The sequence below is a fragment of the Leucoraja erinacea genome, chromosome 31 (assembly GCF_028641065.1).
Source record: "Leucoraja erinacea ecotype New England chromosome 31, Leri_hhj_1, whole genome shotgun sequence".
NCBI classification, from domain to species: domain Eukaryota; kingdom Metazoa; phylum Chordata; class Chondrichthyes; order Rajiformes; family Rajidae; genus Leucoraja; species Leucoraja erinaceus.
In genome coordinates, this window is record NC_073407.1 from 27,898,016 (window position 1) to 27,916,905 (window position 18,890).

At 44.0% G+C, this 18,890-nt stretch overlaps 1 protein-coding gene across 1 annotated transcript in view; it reads left to right on the forward strand.

Annotated features, from left to right (window-relative positions):
- The first annotated feature begins 1,503 nt into the window (after nt 1–1,503).
- The window catches only part of LOC129712181 (tubulin beta chain-like), a 29,330-nt gene continuing 11,943 nt past the window's right edge, over nt 1,504–18,890 (forward strand). Inside the window, exons 1-2 of the mRNA XM_055660443.1 lie at nt 1,504–1,761; nt 11,085–11,193. Coding sequence (XP_055516418.1) covers nt 1,705–1,761; nt 11,085–11,193 — 166 coding nt within the window. The 5' untranslated portion in view covers nt 1,504–1,704. The remainder of the gene's footprint in view (nt 1,762–11,084; nt 11,194–18,890) is intronic.

Consider the following 18,890-nt stretch of genomic DNA (forward strand, 5'->3'; position numbering starts at 1 on the left):
TTCTCGGGCTCCCACTCTCAGAACAAAGGCGAGTTAGCACAGTTATACATTTTTCTTATCAGTAAAACATTCCTACCAAGTCTGAATATGGCATGACTGAAAGATTCTGTAGCCTTTCACAATATAGGAAAGCTGGGTCCAAATCAAGCTTATCCAATAATAAGTTATTACTTATCTCTGGAGTGTCAGCTATTTTTTTCAATCTTAGCTTCTTTATGGCCTTGAATGAAGCACATGTTATTACTGTAGACTGCCATCTTAATGTCTTTATTGAAAAGACAACCTGTCCTCCATATTGTGTTCCATATAATTTACAATGTTATTCAGACTTGGCACCGAGCCTTTCTTTTCTACTAGTCCATACTTTTGTAGAACAACTCCATTTCAGATTTGACTATTAGATCTTTCATTAGTACCCATTAATAAATGCCTTTAACTAGATAGATGAATACAGGAGGGAGAAATGAAAACAATATATTGGTGGCAGCAGGCACAGCTGGAATGTATTGCTATATCAGTCGTATCGAAGCCTGTACATTCCATTTGATTATGATGTACAATTGGAATGTACGGTAGCAACTACCGTAGCAACTTTGTGTTGGTGGACATTTCCCCAAGGTATCGGAATAGTTCCCCAATCCTGAAAGGATGTTCTGAATCACTTGAATGAACGTTTTAATTAATCCCAGACAGGCAATGTGAAAAAATGCACCACTTCATCAAGAGGTGCTAAGTTTGCCAGCTGTACTGTCATACAATTCAATTCAATTCAATTCAACTTTAATGTCACAATGGGGACGGAGGGGCCGGAGAAATCTATCGGCGGGACTCCGAGTTCAGCAATGTAATTGTATTATTGTAGAAGCTGTTCCTCATCCTACTAGTACGTGACCTGAGGCTCCTGTACCGCCTCCCTGATAGGAGGAGGGCAAACAGTCCATGGTTGGGGTGTGAGGGGTCTTTGATGATCTTCCCAGCCCGTCTCAGACACCGATGGAGACCAGATGGTTGATGGTTGATATAATGCTGTTTTGCTAAAAAAATACCTAAATTGATGTCAATCCATGAGCAAAAAGATGGCTCGTTATTTCACTCTGATCGCGATGCACATTACATTTCAGTTCTATGTTTCATAGAGAAACAAAGAACTGCAGGTGTGTGTTCATACACAAAAAGACAAAGTGCTGGAGTAACTCAGCGGGACAGGCAGCATCTCTGGAGAGAAGGAATGGGTGACGTTATGGTCGAGACCCTTCTTCAGACGGAGAGGGCAGGAGAGAGATAGACGGTGATGGAGGTGGTGTTTGTGGTGGACAGAGCCATGCTGTGCCTGTGAGAGGAGCCAGTGCCCAGGGCGCGCTCCCGCGGGGGCGGACCCTGGCCCAGGGCGCGCTCCCGCCGCTGCCGCGCGCATTGTTTGAAGGCGCGGCGGTTGCCGGGCGCTGTGTGACGCCGTCCGGCGCTGTGTGACGTCACAGGGCGCAGTGTGACGCGACTGCGCATGCCCGTCGCCAGGCAACGCCCACTCAAACGCAAGCAACGCCCAGTGCCGGCGCACCGACCAATGGCGAGGCGCTGTGGATGAGTGGCAGCGCGGCGGGCCAATAGCGATGTGTCGGCGGTGACGCGGGATGATATAACCGGCACGGCGGGCGTTGGGCGCTCATTGCGCGACCGCTCGCTGCCCGCTCTACTTGCCTCGCCATGCGGGAGATCGTGCACCTGCAGGCCGGCCAATGCGGCAACCAGATCGGGGCCAAGGTGTGTAGCCCAGGCCGCCTCAGCCTTAGCAGCACTACAGCACATGGTGGAGGGGGGAGGGAGGAGATAATGGGCGCGACACCCCGCTGTGAGGCGGGCCCGCGCCGGCCCCCAGACCGTTAGGCGCGGGGCCCCAGCCTGTTCTCGCCGCCGACGCCGCCAGGCATTTGAAAAGGCGGCGAGTGCTTAGGCACGGCCCCAATCCCGGGATGGGCTTGTCTTGGCGGCGGTCGGGGGGTTAAGGCGGCGTCCCCGCCCCCGTCCCCGTCCCCGCCGGCTGAGGGTCTCCTCTGGGGCCAGCAACAGGCGGCTGACAACTCGCGGCATTCACTGGGACCGAAGATAAACACAATAAGCTGGAGGAACTCAGCAGGACAGGCAGCATATCGCATATAACATCGTTTCGGGTCGAGACCCTTCAGACTGAAAGTCACGGGAAAGGGATACGAGAGATATAGACGATGATGTAGAGAGATAGCGAACAATGAATGAAAGATGCATTAGTGACTGGGACCATTGTCCCACTCCTTACAGTGGGGCATCGTTTACACTTCAAATAGTATTTAACTACCGTGGGAAAAACCTACCGGTTATCGTGCTTAGGCACCTCTATCATCAGCAACCTATCCCGGTCCCATCACGCTAAGTAGTAGGTTGCATTTATAAAGAAGCCCAAGATTTTGAAAGCGTTTAACAGGTGTATGAGCATATCAAACGTTGTCACTAAACCTCTGCGAAAGGTAGCCGTCGGACATAATCAGAGCATTGTAGGTCTTGATGTGCACTTGTGTTGACTCGGTGCTATCTCATCACGTTTCCCTGCCCCAGTCCAGCCAATCCAACCTCAGGCACAGACACATACCCCACATTTCGATGAGGGGATTGAAGCCTTTGTGGTCAAGTTTGCGGATGATATGAAGATAGGTGGAGGGGCAGGTAATGTAGAGAAAGCAGGGACTCTGCAGAAAGACTTGCGCAGATTGGGAGAGTGGGCAGAGAAGTGGCAGATGGAATATGGCATAGCAAAATGTGGAGCCATGCATTTTGGCAGGAATAAAGGCGTAGACTATTTTCTAAATGGGGTGAGAATCTAGAAATTGGAGGTGCAAAGGGACTTGGGAGTGCTGGTGCAGAATTCGCCAAAAGTTAATTTGCAAGTTGAATCGGTAGTAAGGAAGGCAAACACAATGCTAGCATTTAATTATAGAGGGCTAGAATACAAAAACAGTGATGTAATGCTGAAGCTCTATGAGGCACTGGCCAGGCTGCATTTTTAATATTGTGAGCAATTTTGAGCACTATACCTGAGGAAAGATGTGCTGGCTCTGGGGAGGATACAGAGGAGGTTTACAAGAATGATCCCAGGTATGAGTTGGCTAACATATGATGGGCGTTTGTCGGCACTGGTACTGCACTTGTTGGAGTTTAGAAGGTTGAGGGGGACCTCAATAAAACTAACGAATAGTGAATGGCCTGGATAGAGTGTATGTGGAGAGGATGCTTCCACCAGTGGGAGAATCTAGGACTAGAGGCCACAGCCTCAGAATTAAAGGGCGTTCCCTTAGGAAGGAGATGAGGGATTTCTTTAGCCAAAGGATGGCGAATCTGTGGAATTCTATGCCACAGAAGGCGGTGGAGTTCAAGTCAATGGATATATTTAAGGCAGAGATAAATAGATTATTGATTAGTACAGGTGTGGGGTTATGGGGAGAAGGCAGGAGAATGGGGTTAGGAGGGAGAGATAGATCACCCATGATTGAATGGTGGAGTAGACAATGGGCCGAATGGTGTAATACTGCTCCTATCACTTATGTCCTTATGACATTCACGTTCCCAGAACCGCATCACCGTCTCCCCTTCATCTGGTGAATGCACTGGAGGTTTTTGTATGAAATCTAGAATGATGCCCACCCCGTTGGGGTTTAAGGAGCACCACGATGAAAAAAAGTACGTACGTCGGCCAGTAAAATGCATAAGATCATAAGTGATAGGAGTAGAATTAGGCCATTCCACCTGATAAGCAGGAGAATTTTGGATGAGTGCATAATTTTGTCGTGAGGAACAAAGGAAAGTGATCGCAAGTTTTGGGATTATAAACATGGATGAGGGATTCAGTAATAAAAAAGCATTTTCTTCCATTGAATATTTGTGAAGGTTATAATTTTTAATTTCTGAATGCCATTTTGTACAAATATTCCATGAGTGCAATTAGCCAAGTCATGAGTGTTTTATTGTCATATGTCCCAGATACCCAATAACATGATTGAAGAAATGTTGGGAATGTGAATCAAACGGAGAGGTGATTGGTTTGGAATTTTGTTTATTCATTTAAATAGTGGAGATGTAACAATGACCCTCAATATGCCACAATGATGCATGGAGATTCAATCACATTTCATTGTATCGATGACATGGTTCAGGCGGTACGTTGAGTTTACACAGGCTTTTTCCCAGGCTGGGATTATCACGTCCCACGTGATGGGAAATGATACGTGTGGAGAAGATTGTGACTATAACTGCTTCCAGATTACATGCAGCACTACAACGTCACCTCCATCTAATCCAGCCTGTCCTGCCTGCCAATGGACTGTTTCTGTTGATTATTTTGTGTCACCCACGACACTACATTCACAGCAACCTTCTAATTAATGACTTGTCATATTCCTCTGACCTTTGGATACTAGTGCTCTGAGGATTGCCCCTCCAGCGAGTCACTGGTCCAAAATGGCTGCTGCCCCCTGCCAGACGATGTAGGTGGTTCCTGTGTGCCATTCTCCTTTCTAACTGGCACTTTCCCTGTGCTGCCAAGATCTGAGCTGGCGCCTCATGAGGTCAAGTGTGCGATACAATATTCTGCTGTTCATTGTCATTCTGCCATTGTCACCTTGCTTCTTCTGCTCCTCTGTTCAGGTGGGATTGGGGGTGGGGAAACCTATCAATAATTGCAAAGAAAAAAATTGTAGATGCTGGAAATCCCAATGTTCAGTCCATTTCTGACACTTCCCTACCATTCCTTGACCTCACCATCTCCATCGCAGGGGACAGACTTCTGACCGACATACACAACAACCAACTGACTCGCATGGCTATCTGGACTACACGTCTTCCCACCCTGCCCCCTGTAAAGACTCCATCCCCTACTCCCAATTCCTCCGCCTACGCCGCATCTGCTCCCAGGATGAGACGTTCCACACCAGGGCATCGGAAATGTCCTTGTCCTTCAGGGAACGGGATTCCCCTCCGCCACGATAGATGAGGCTTGCACCAGGGTCTCATCCATACCCCACAACACTGCTCTCTCTCCCCATCCCCGCACTCGCAACAAGGGCAGAGTCCCCCTAGTCCTCACCTTTCACCCCACCAGCCGGCAAATACAACAAATAATCCTCCGCTATTTCCGCCACCTCCAACGTGACCCCACCACTCGCCACATCTTCCCATCTCCCCCTATGTCTACCTTCCGCAAAGACCGCTCCCTCCGCAACTCCCTTGTCAATTCTTCCCTTCCCTCCTGTACCACCCCCTCCCCAGGCACTTTCCGTTGCAACCGCAAGAAATGCAACACCTGTCCCTTCACCTCCCCCCTCGACTCCATTCAAGGACCCAAGCAGTCGTTCCAGGTGCGACAAAGGTTCACCTGTATCTCCTCCAACCTCATCTATCTGCTGCTCTAGATGTCAGCTGATTTACATCGGGGAGACTAAGCGGAGGTTGGGCGATCGTTTCGCCGAACACCTCCGCTCAGTCCGCAATAACCTACCTGAACACCCGGTGGCTCAGCACTTCAACTCCCCCTCCCATTCCCAATCCGACTTCTCTGTCCTGGGTCTCCTCCATTGCCAGAGTGAGCAACACCGGAAATTGGAGGAACAGCACCTCATATTCTGCCTGGGTTGCTTGCGTCCGGATGGCTAGCCCTTGCTGTCTCCTCCCCTTCCTTAACCCTCGAGCTGTCTCCTCCCATCCCCCTGCACTCGGGCTCCTCCTCCTCCCTTTTTCCTTCCTTCTCCCCCCCCACCCCCCATCAGTCTGAAGAAGGGTTTCGGCCCGAAACGTCGCCTATTTCCTTCGCTCCATAAATGCTGCTGCACCCGCTTAGTTTCTCCAGCATTTTTGTGTACCTTCGATCTGCCAGCATCTGCAGTTCCTTCTTGAATACCCTGTTCTTGTCCCTCTTAATTTTCCACACCAGCCTCCATTGCATTTTTTGTCCATCTTACCATTTGAGCAGTATCTTTTTGTCGCCTAAGACTATGGTCATCATCAACAACACCACTATTTGTTTAGCTGAACACAATGTACTGGAGTAACTCAGAAGGTCAGGCAGCAGGGAATAGATTGATGATGTTTCGGATTGGGGTCTGAGAGAGTGAGAATCGGGGCCATGAGCAGGAGGGTAAAAGAGCGTGAAAACTGAGACCCAGTGAGTTAACACGCAGCCTGAGATGCTTCACCAAGTGAGTGAACGCCAAAACCGTCAGGATTTGTGAATAATCAAATAGCAGATGATAGGAATGTTACTGTATTGCCTTTATAATAGTGAAAACACTTTAAAAGGGACAGGAACGCTGCAATTAATACAATAGGAAAAAGATATAGCCAAAGGTGGCTGCAACCTGATCACACATTTAAGAAATTTGTGGATGGAGTGTTAGTAGATGAGAAGTTTGAGGAGACAAGTTGCTTTAGTGAACAGAAACTATTCTGTTTCCTCTCCCTTTTTGCACTACCCTTTGTATTTGTGTATGGTATGGTACGATTACACTTTTGGATGGAATGATATACAAAGCCCTCAATGGGCTTGCCCCCTCCTTACATTAAAAGTCTTCTCACCCACCACTCCACCTCCATGTCCCTCAGATCGTCCGACTTGGGGCTGCTGAATATCCCGCGGTCTAGGCATAAGCTTAGGGGCGACCGCGCCTTTGCGGTTGCAGCTCCTAGACTGTGGAACAGCATCCCCTTTCCCATCAGAACTGCCCCCACCATCGACTCCTTTAAGTCAAGACTAAAATCTTATCTATACTCCCAAGCCTTTCCTGACGTCCACTGAGCGAGGGCTATATGTATATATGTATGTAGTTTGTTTGTTTATACTATTGTTATAACAAATGTAAAGCGCTTTGGCCAACAAGAGTTGTTTTATTAAATGTGCTATATAAATAAATGTGACTTGACTTGACTGGATAGCACACAAAACAAAGATTTTCACCATCTGGGTAAATGTGACAATGTACCAACAGCGATTGAGTGTTTAAATTAGACCCCAAGAAGACCAACTGTAAAGGAATTGATGGGTTTGGGGGAGCTGGAGATTATAGCCATCGCTATCTGTTTTGCCTCTCTCCAATTGGACATGATGGAAGGAGGCCAGTTTTTGCAGAATAATCTGAGTAAGAGAGTGATAGAATATGTAGGTGGTACTGATGGGGGGGGTTACGTGTAGACTGACAATGGGTTGAATGTTTAAGAAGTTAAATGTGGCTTGGTGCTATGTGTGACCTGAGCAAACACACATTTATATTTAGCATTACTCCGAGGGAAGCATTTCTCATTGACTGATATGAAACTCAGGGTTCACTGTGTAGTTGCATGAAGAAATAGCAGCAATAACATTTTTGTGGATGCTTAGTTTAATATGGGAATGCCAGAGTTACTGTCAGCAGTGCAGTGCTCCTCTGCTGGCAGTAAGGTTATCTAGTCTGCTGCAACTAAAGAACACATTCAAATTGACTAAAGCATTTATGAACTTGTATTATTGCAAAATATGCTGCAGGTGCTGTGCTTTCTGATGTGGTCTAATTGATCTTTTAATAAGGTCACAATTTAATAACGACACAATTATCTGACGTAATTCTGAAGTTACAAGTTTGGTTTGCCTTACATGTTTCAAGCTTCATTGGCTTTTTAAATGTTTTGATTTGTGTGCTTTAATATACTATCTTTTATTTTAATTTTGTATGTATTCAAATCTTTTGGTTTATCTGTTAACTATGAGATTAAAATTGTGGTTTCTCTTTGTGATTTGATGTGAGACTTGTGATTTTCTGCTCAACCATCGGGGAGGCATCACACTTGCACAAGTGACTGAGCTGACACAAGCTGCTGTTGGAACAGGCAAAGCTAATGTCATGGAAAGTACAGTATCTTTGTGAATGGCTCACCTCCGGGAAGATGGGATCCACTGATTATATCACATACCCTGGAGAGCGTCAAGTTAGAACAAAGATGACAAGTTCTTGTGCATTGCAATTCTGTTTAATCTCTGTTTCATTCGCTCTCTGACCGATCAGTCTGGCCTCTGCACGATTCCAGAGAGGCCCAATGCAAGTTTGGGGAAAATCTGAATGGGTTGCAGCTTTTTGGGCTTAATATCTAATTCAACAATTTCAGATAACGTGCTTTTGCTACCAGGACTGATCAATTCTACTGTAAGGTTATCATGTAATATGAACTTTATTTTTCCTGCCTATACACACTGCCTGGTCTGCTGGTGATTTGTGGAACCCTCCTGTAGCTGCCAGCTCTCACAATTACAAATTTCACAGGCCCCCTTGTTCTCATGCCCTCTCACGGACTTCATGAATCTATTAATACAACGGCGCATTAATAGTGGCCTATCCTCTGTCTTGAACATCCCTCTCGATATCCATTCTGCAACTTTAAACCAATTGATTTTCTTACTTCCTTGGTTCTAACAAAGTGTCTTTGACCTGAAACTTTTTCTTTTGCAGATGCTACCTGACCTACAAAGCATTTCTGACACTTTCCATTCAAGTAGAATGTGTATTAAAATGATGGTTAAATTGTACCAAACTTTGTTTTGTAACTTTTTATATTTTTGTCTAACAAAAATTCAGTCTTCTTAATTTTTAAAGATTAAATATTGTGAGGTGAAAGGTGTGAGAGCCCCGCACTAATAAACAGCTCCACATGACAGAGAATGTGATCAGATGGAACTCTCCACCTCACTGAGTGCGTGTTTGGCTGCCTCTGCCACGTGCTGCGTAGATACAGCACGACGAGCTGGCAATGAATGTATCTGATAATATTACTCACCATGCTGCAAACTTGAATTGCTTATTTTCAGTAAGGAATGATCTTTGCAGCATCTTCAACAGCAGTCCATGTGTGTGAAGCTGACGGTGGTGCAGAAGTCTGCTTGGTGAAATAGCTGTGTTTGCAGTGGAGAATGAGCCACTGATGGAATCCATCACGTTGCATGTCTTCAATCTTACCTCATTGTGTATCATACAGCTGGAGCTGTGGTTTGATGTAATAATTCAGGTCGCATTATATTCTTCATCAGTATGTAGTCCAGTACCTGGATTTGGCTTCCTGGCTGAGTGGGAAATTCAGGGCTCCGACAGAGACTTGGTGCATTCCTTTATGTCAGAAGGAATCAATTACTTCAATCTGTTTTAGAACAAATTTCAAGGCTGGAGTTTGAAGTGGCCAGTGAATATTTTTGCACAGAGTAACCAGTTTGTTCACAGCCAGTGGCCTACCCCTACGCAATGGCAATTCTGCTCGGCTTCTGAAATGAGAGTGATTTTTATCCCGAGCTCAGGTGATGCATTGGGCTTCTGGACTTACACTGCAAACACACACGCGACAATGCCACAAGGTGGGGGGCGTATGATGATCCGTGAGTGGCCAACTATGGAGGCTGGAGAATTACATTTTCTATAAGGGGACGGTGTGTTCCAATCTTTTGTTTCAGTTTTAATTCAGTGGAAAATGGAGAACCTATTTGATCTAGCAAATGGTTGTAAGAATAGCTGGGATTACCAAGTCAGTAAATGCTGGCCTTGCTAGCGAAGACAGTGTAATGAGTGTTGTAATGTATTTGGGTCTGGACTGGGAGTCCTGCTCTCTTAGTTATTCACTAACTAGAATTATAGTTCAAAAGTTGAAGATAATGTTATGGAGTTAATGTGTACGATAATATTCAACGGTTTTGAACCCTATGTGAACATAGAAACCTAGGATCTCTTGACTTGGAAGGAAGTAAAATCAAAACAGAAAATGCTGAAAGCACTCTAGCTGAAGGCAGCACCTGTGGGAACAGAAACAATTTTCTGTTTCAGGCCAAAGAACTTTCTTCAGAACTGGGAAAGAGAGAAGCAAGTTAGTGGGAAGTTGCCGAGAGGGTCAGCAGTTTAAATCTTTCATTACTTGACTCGTCATGATTGGTGTCTTAATCTTTTCCATTTACCATGTTTTGTTGCATCGGGCAAACATAGTTGTAGTGCAACGTTTTGAACTGGACATTTACAATTTACCTCAGAACATAACCTTTGCTGAATAGCTGAAACAACCCAGTGGTGTCCAGTAATTAGAGTTCAACTCTGCATTGCAATATTTGTGTATGTATTCTCACTGGACATCTTTTGAAATAAATTAACCTCTTCATAAATAACAATTCCTGCAGAGTGTCATCAGCCAATCATCATTTTGACTGAAGGCTGAAAGGCGATTGCTAAAGCAACTTAAGATAACTGTATACAGGATGTTGCCCTCAGAGCTCCTACAACCATATCCATGTGTTGTGATGAATGGTCATGTCCATGTGTTGTAATGACTGGTCAACAGCTCATGACCTTCCCCAGTTCCATTACATTTGGTTCTTTGGCCCTCAGTTGTACTGAGGTGGGAAACAGATGGCCCATAAGGTGGGCAGACTGCTGGAGAGTAAATGAGAAGAGATGTGTCATAGAATCACGCAGCATGGAAACGGGCCGTTCGGCCCACTGAATCCATGCTTCATCACGGACCGATCCACATAGAGTGTACTCTGACCCGCTCATTCAAATGGAATTTTATCATTTACCCTTTGAGAGAAAGTGACTTTTTAGTTGCTCTTGTCTGTTATTGCAAAGGTGAGAACATTGTTGTACATTGTTACTTGCTGAGTGTTTAATGAAGAAAGCTTTTTGATCTTTATCTTTCCCAATTCCATGTTTATTTTTTTAAAGCTATTTACTTAACGAGTCCAGCATCTGGTCTCAATCCCCCGATCAGATATTCTGGCTGGAATGGGCAATACTTAGTGGTATACTGACCAAACTGTATCTCCACCATATTTAGCATATGCTGCATTAGTTGGTCTTAGAAAGTTGAAGAATACTCAGATTGTTTCATTCGTTCAAGTGGGCTCTGTTAAGAATGTACCAAAAAAGAGTAAATTTGCTCAAGGGTCTGAAATGAAAGTACAATGTCTCCAATTAATTAATGATGGTGCCCATGCATACTAGATCTAGTCCTCTTAAACATGTATTAGTTATTTATATTTGTTAATGTTGACTTTATACTTTTTTTAGTTCTGGGAAGTTATCAGTGACGAGCACGGCATCGACCCTACTGGAACCTACCACGGAGATAGTGATCTCCAGCTGGAGAGAATTAATGTCTATTATAATGAGGCGACAGGTATTCATTGGCATCTTTTTACACCTTTTAGGCTGTATAATATGAATAAGAATGATGATTACTCCCAATATCACATCCAACAATCAATCCACAGTTTTTAAATTCTATGTAAGAAGTAGTTTTTTTCATTTTCTTTTGCAAATTTGATCAATTGTGTCCCATCACAAAGGTGCAAACCTTGTACTTTGGGACAATGAGGGGGAATTTCCTGAGGAATCCCTGGCTTGTGGAGTGCATCAAACTGCCACAAACTTCACAAAGATTATTGTTAGCACTTGCTTTGAAAAGATATGCCAGGTATTAAAATGTCTTCTCTTGCCAAAACAGTTCCATATCACAGGAACGTTTTTGTAATTAATGCACATTGGGAAATTATAAACATTGATAACTTGCTTAATTGTCTGTTGTTTATATGGAAACACAAACCAACGCAGAACCCGTCCAAGGTCAGACAGGTGTGGTGAATATGTGAATCCACCAAGCTGACAAGAGGAATAATCTGGGAACATTTTGCTGTTTTCTAACTGCTGATTGGCCTTCACCTGCACAACCTCACCCCCATCTGGTTTGCAGGGAAATAAAATACTGAGTGCTGTCTACTTCACTATCCCTCTGGTCTATGTGAAGCTTTCATTACGGGATAGGTTTGCTATGAAACAACCTGTACCCACTGCATGCAATACAATCAGACGTGACCACCTAGCACTGAGGAATGTGTGTTTTCGGCATTCACTTACCTGTGAAGCTCATCGCAGCTCCATATTTAGAGGCTTGGGCTTCCACTCCCTGCTCCATGGTCCCAGATTAATAGAACTCTAGCTGTGAATTTGTCCAATCTTCAGTAACTCTTTGCCTCCTCGCTGTTGTGGGCATGAACTCCAACACCCAAGATCATTGCCACCTTGACGCTTGGGCCGTGAGTGTAGGGAATTCATCTCAAGCTTCTGCATATCCTAAAAGTATAGAAACATGATTATCTATGTACAAAGCTTCCACTTCAGGCATGAGGCTCTGAGAATAGGTTTCAGATTAAAACCTCTTTGTGTTCATAAATGCTGAGAATCTGTTACCCTAACGGGGGGGGGGGGGGGGGGGGGGGGGGGGGGGGGGTTGTAAGAATATAGGAACACCTATGATGGCATGTGGAGGTGAAGAGAAAGACACTAGATTTAGATTAGTGTATTATGAGTTTATTGTACAATGAAATTCCATGTTCACTTAAAACTCACAAACTAAACAGTATACATTCAGTAATGATAAATACAACAATGAATGCTAGATAGCAAAATTGAAAATAGTGGCAAACATATTAACGTAAAATAATGGAATAACCGAATAGGGTAGAGTTAACATTTTTTACCTCTGGGACTGGGCTGTGAGAGAATGGATTGGTTAAGGAGGCTGATAGCAGTAGGAAAGAAGCTGTTCTTAAGTATGGTTGTCGGCGCTGGAAAACTGCCCGTATATTCTCGCAGTAAGCTGAGGAGAGCAAAGAGAATGGCCAGGGTGGGTCAGGCATCCCTGACGATCGATATCTCCAGCCTTCCTGATGCAACGCTCTGTGAAGAGGGACAGGATGGAAGGAAGGTCTGAGACTGATGGACTGGGCTATGTTCACCACTCTGCAGGTCGAAGGCAGACCGTGCCAGACCAGGCTGGGATGCATCTCATCAGAATACCTTGTATAACACATCTGGAGATTCGAGATCATTTTTTGTGGACACGCTAAACCGCAATACACCTGAGAGGAAATACACTGGTGTGATTTGTTGTGAGGTTGCTGCTCTCATGGATGCCAAGGCTCACTGCATTGGTATGATGGGTAAAGCTGAGTTTGCTGCTCATGGATGCCGAGGAACCTGAAGCTGTCGGCCATCTCTACAGCAGCAATGTTGATGAGGATATGGTTGTGTTCACCCCTTTTTCTTCTCTAATTCAACAACTTATTCTTTCATCTTGCTGTCATTAATGTCTGGGAAGCTCCAAGCCACAGGAGGTTTGATCAGCCTCGACTCCGGAGTCCGATCGTCCGGCGCGGGGAGCTGAGATCCCCCCCGATGCAGGAGCTTGATCGACCGCCGGTTGTGGGAGCCAAGATCGCCCCGACAACAGAAGGTTCGAGTGCCCCGACCGCGGGAGAACAAAGAAGGGAAGAAGGTTGAACTTTTGTTTTGCCTTCCATCACTGAGGAATGTGAGGGATGTTCATGTTAAACAATTATTTGGGTGTCTTGTTGCTCTTTATTAGTATGGCTATGGCAATCTGAATTTCACTAATTGGTACATGTGACAATAAACTCACCTTGAAACCCTTGATTAAGGGTTGTTCTTTTCCTAACACCAGGCCAGAAGATTCCCAATCCCCTTCATAGAACATAGAACGGTACGGCATTAGAACAGGCCCTTCGGTCCACAGTGCCTATGCAGAACATGATGCCAAATTAAGCTAATCTCTGCCTGCACATGATCCTTATCCCTCCATTCTCTACATGCCAGCCTTTCTTGTGCTTTGTTTCATCATTGTTAACCCGGCCAACCACAGTGCTATTGTCGGTGAAATTAAAAATCAAGGTTGTAATAGGCCACACAGTTATGGTATTTAGATCCTTCATCATTTTGAATTCCTCTCAACCTGTCAAATTTCATGACCTTTAAGAAGAATTCCAGCTTCTACAGTCTATCTGCAACTGAAATCTGCCTTCCTGGCTCCATTCGACTACAACTTATCATGCACCATAGCTGGGGCCTTCACTCCCTTTTCATGCATGGACCAGAATTGGCAAAAACTCTCCATGAGATTGAAGGTTATCTCTTTACTTTTTATACATTACCTCCTTGCTCTTCATTCTTACATTATCACACTGGAGCTGGAGAACTTTGTGGAGTTCAAGTTCTGACCTTAAGCCGCTCAGAAAGACAATCAGAAGAGTCTTCTCAGAAAAAATGACATCTCCATGGAAGCAGACATTTTATTGTTTGGCTTTGGTCCTTTGGTTTCAGTGGAACATTCATTATATGAATAGGATGATCATTTGGCATGTGCACTATCACCCTTGGCTGAGCTGCATGTGTCTGACAGACATTGAAACTACTGCTTGGCAGACTGAAATAAAAGCCTTGATATTCTGGCTGGGGCAAAGGTGACCATAATGGGACAATCACGATTGTGGGGATGGAAACTGCTTGAATTTCAATTCATCGCCAGTTTTAATATAGAAACATAGAAAATAGGTGCAGGAGTAGGCCATTTGACCCTTCGAGCCTGCTCCAGCACCTATTTTCTATGTTTCTATATTAAAACTGGTGATAAATTGAAATTCAAGCAGCTTCCATCCCCACAATCGTGATTGTCCCATTATATAATCCTTATGGTCACCTTTGCCCCAGCCAGAATATCAAGGCTTTTATTTCAGTCTGCCAAGCAGTAGGTTTCAATGTCTGTCGATCACCAATTCACACTAGTTCCATGTTATCCCACTTTCACATCTACTCCCTACACATTACAGGGGCCAATTCACCTACAATCCTGCACTTCTTTGGGATGTAGGAGAAACTGGAGGAAACTCACGCAGACACAGGGATAATTTACAAACATCATACACACAGAGTACCCGGGATCAAGATCGAGCCTGGATCTCTGGCGTACTGATATAATAATAATATGATTGTTAAATACTTAGAAGATCTTTTGCAAGAAAGCAAGGAATCTCCAAACATACAAAAGTAGTAGCAGGGTCTCCTTTTTGAAAAGAAACTGAAGCAGAGATTTTGTTAACACGAATCACGACATGAAGAGATCCCAAAAGGAGCTAGGAGCTTAGATGGTCAATTTCAAGGCAACCATTTTGCGTAAAATCAAGCAGTGCCACAAAGTTCAATTACCCTTTTTGGTCAAACAAGATCAATCACACCATTTACAAATTCTAATTTCATTTTCTGCCTATGGGTTTTGGTGATTTGATGTTGCTCCTGAGAAGGCAGTAATGGCCCAGAGTCTACAATGTGAAGGTAGCCAGCCACTCAGTCAGTATGAGGTTGCCAGCTCCTGGATTTTGACCTGGCTGTTTTGAAGGAACAGTGAGAATCATGCAAACTGATGGTTTAGGAGTTGGTGAACATCCCACAATATTGTTTTTATTGTTCATATCACGAGTGGTGTGCAGGAGAGTGAAGTATTGTGCTACGAATATTGTTGCATCACAGTGTTGTAAACTGTGGAACTGTCAGGATCGAGAGAAAGTAATGTGTTGTCTTGTTGCAAACCTGCCATGCACGCAACGGAGGTTCCAGGTGTGGATGATGCTTTTTAATTAAAAAAACCCTTGATGAGTTTCTGGAAATGTTCTCTGCCTGACATTTGGGAAGTGTGATTGTCACTGATATACTACATATCTATCCATGCTGAAATGTTGTCATGAAATTTTGCATGTAGCCATGAATTGTTTAGTTACTTAAAGAATTGCCAATTGCACTGAATTGTGTTTAAGAAGGAACTGCAGATGCTGGAAAATCGAAGGTAGATAAAAGTGTTGGAGAAACTCAGCGGGTGCAGCAGCATCTATGGAGCGAAGGAAATATGCAACTTTTCGGGCCAAAACCCTTCTTCAGACTCAATTGTGTGTAGTCCTGAGTAGTTGGCCATATGACAGTCATTGATGAAGCAGCCACACATGGTTCAACCCTGAATACTGCTGTGAAGAACATTCAACCATCATTTGGACCCAGACCATTGATCTTCAGTGAGAACCATCTTTGTCAGACAAGTTACGCCACCGCCTTGTATTGTGATGCTTTGTGACTTAAGATTTTCTATAAACTTTTAGTCACACTTCTGCACATTCTTAATGACAAAGGCAGCCATTCTTGCATTATATTTAGAATGCACCTCCTATTACATCACAGTGCAACTTTTTACAGGTAATCCATACTTAAGGATGAGAGGTGTATTGCTTGCACGCCTTGCCTATCTAAATTCCAATCCACCTTTAATGATCACGTTACTGGTGAATGGGTGCCACTTGATTGTTGATTCCTTCCATCACTTTCCTAATGTAAAGTCTGGTTAGATTTGTCCTTGTAGTGCACAGGGTATATCTGCCAATAGGAATCACAGTGTGACTGGAGCCACAAGAATGCGTTGATTGTAACTGCTGTTTGTTCAGGAGCCCAGGGCTTCAGTATCCTGACCTGTGATCATTGCTACACCTGATCCATTCCCTGATTGTTGATCAGACGGAATGGACGGAAGGTTGACATTGGTCACGGCAGCAATCTCACGATGTTCACTTCAGGTTGCATGTCGTAACAAATAAAGTTGACTTTTTATATTGCCACCATTGCGGTAATATCTCTGCCCTTCTGTAACTCTGTACCACAAACTAAATGAAGTTCACCTATTAGAACCCAGCCAGGATTCTGTACAACTCAAGTAGAACTTCTTCCCCTTTCTATTTGAACTGTGTGTATATATCTTTCATCACAAAAAGTTTATTTTGAAACTTAAAAAGACTAGAGAAATCATGTATATTGAATGTATAGAATGTGTTGAGAATTTTTCATGGTTCTCTTATATTGTATACATGTTTTATTACAAATAAACTTTATTTTTGTAATTAAAAAATGACCAACTACTCCATAGCACCTTTTCTGCAATGTGTTTAGATCATGACCAACCCAGTACTACATCCTCCTAGATTGCTTTTGTAATCGTTAATATCTTTGCCAGGCACATTTCTAGCAAACTGGAGAGAATGCAACAAGTTATTTGCACTTTGAGAGCTGGCAGGAATATTTCTGTCATTAATCTATGGTGTGATTTAAACCCCTCCCAATGTTTCCAGAAACCTAACAATGGGAATGGCCCATTCACATCCTCTAAATTAGATCATGTATGATTTATGAATCAACTTCTGCCTTGATTCTATATCGCTTACTGTCCCAACCCAACAAAAATCTCTGTTCCAATTGGACTCTGCCGTATTTCCATGACCGATGCCAGGCTAACAGCTCCATAATTTCCTGTTTTCTCTGGTCTATTAACTACCCTAAAATTGGTTGGAACTGATCCAAAGCTTACAGATTGACCACCAAGGGGCCACTTCCCTAGATACTTTGGGATGCAAACTATCAGGCCCTGGGGATTTATCCAGTCAGTTTGTCTCCCACCATTCCCCTCCTGAAACTGATTTCCTTTTGTCATTTCCCTCACTAAGCACTTCTCCATCACTCCCCGCCCACTATTCATGGGAGTCATATGCAGCTTCCATTTTGAAGACAGGACCAAAGAATGAATCTAATTGGCCAGCCATTTCCTTCTTCCCCATTATAAATCTCCCTGTTCCTGACTAGAAGAGATTTACTTTTGTCTTCATTCATCTTTTTGTCTTCACATATCTATACAAACTTTTGGCCTCTGCTGAATTTCAAACTGCTCCCAATCCTCAGGTGTGCTACCTTTTCTGACAGTTTTATATTTCTCTTTAGGATTAACTAATGTTAATTTATTTTGAAATCCATGGTTTTTCCTGATTTATTTATTGTACTGAACAGGAATGAAAAACTGTTGAAATTCATCCTTGCACTCTTTAAATGCTTGTTATTGCCTATCCATTGTCCAATTTTTAAAGTAGTGTTTACAAATCTATGACAGCCAATTCGACATCATATCTTCACTGTTTATATAGATTCTGGTCAACTCTGAACCAACATCTTGAAGCAGAATTCCATCATGATAAGCCCCGCTTCCTCAACGGATCCCGCACAGTCTGCTCCCTGGGTGATCTCTTGACAACTGAGTTTCAATGTACACCATAAATTCCTCCATTATGGGCCGGTGATGTAGCTGATCATTCTGGATTCTCATTTGCAGCCACAGAATCACCTGTGGTTCCCCTTGTGATGGAATCCCCTATCATTAGAGCTCTACCAATTTATTTCCTCCCTTCCTGTATACCAGAGGCACCTGGTGCCATAAACGTGGCTGATGTAATTTAATGTAGAGATACAGCATGGAAACAGGTAGTTCAGCCCACCGAGACCGTGCCAAACAGCAATCCCCACACACTAACATCCTACACACACTGGGGACAATGTATAATTATACCAAGCCAGTTAGCCTCCAAACCTGTACGTCTGTGGAGTGTGGGAGGAAACCGGAACACCCGGAGACAACCCACGCAGGTCACGGGGTGAACGTACAAACTTGGGAGTCCTTGCCCCATCCATCCCCACCTATAGTTAGTGGTTGATGTGTGTAATGGAAAGAGCTGGTTATCCGTACAATGCCAAGAGGTGAATGTTCCTGGGGCTCCAAGTCTGCTCCATTGTTGCTCCAGAGTAACATTACATGCCGAATGTGACTCTAATGCACCTTGACCCACGGTTAGGGAATCGGGGTCACCCATGCCCAGGTGTGCATCAAGGGCACCTGTGTCCAGGTGTGCTGGGTTGTACCTCCAGAGGGATGCAATGGAATCACATTTCACTCCAGAAAATTCAACTTTCAACAATGTATTGGTGAAAACCATAATGAAGCTGTTAAATGTGTAAGCATCTTGGTTGGCAGGTAAGTTGGACCAGAGGACATGTTTCCATGCTCCCTGTCTCATATCCCTCTAAGTTCTCAACGCTTCCATCAGAGGAAATAGTGTCCTTATATTTCTGTAAGAAATCTGTTCATCTAATAACTAAATCGATCAG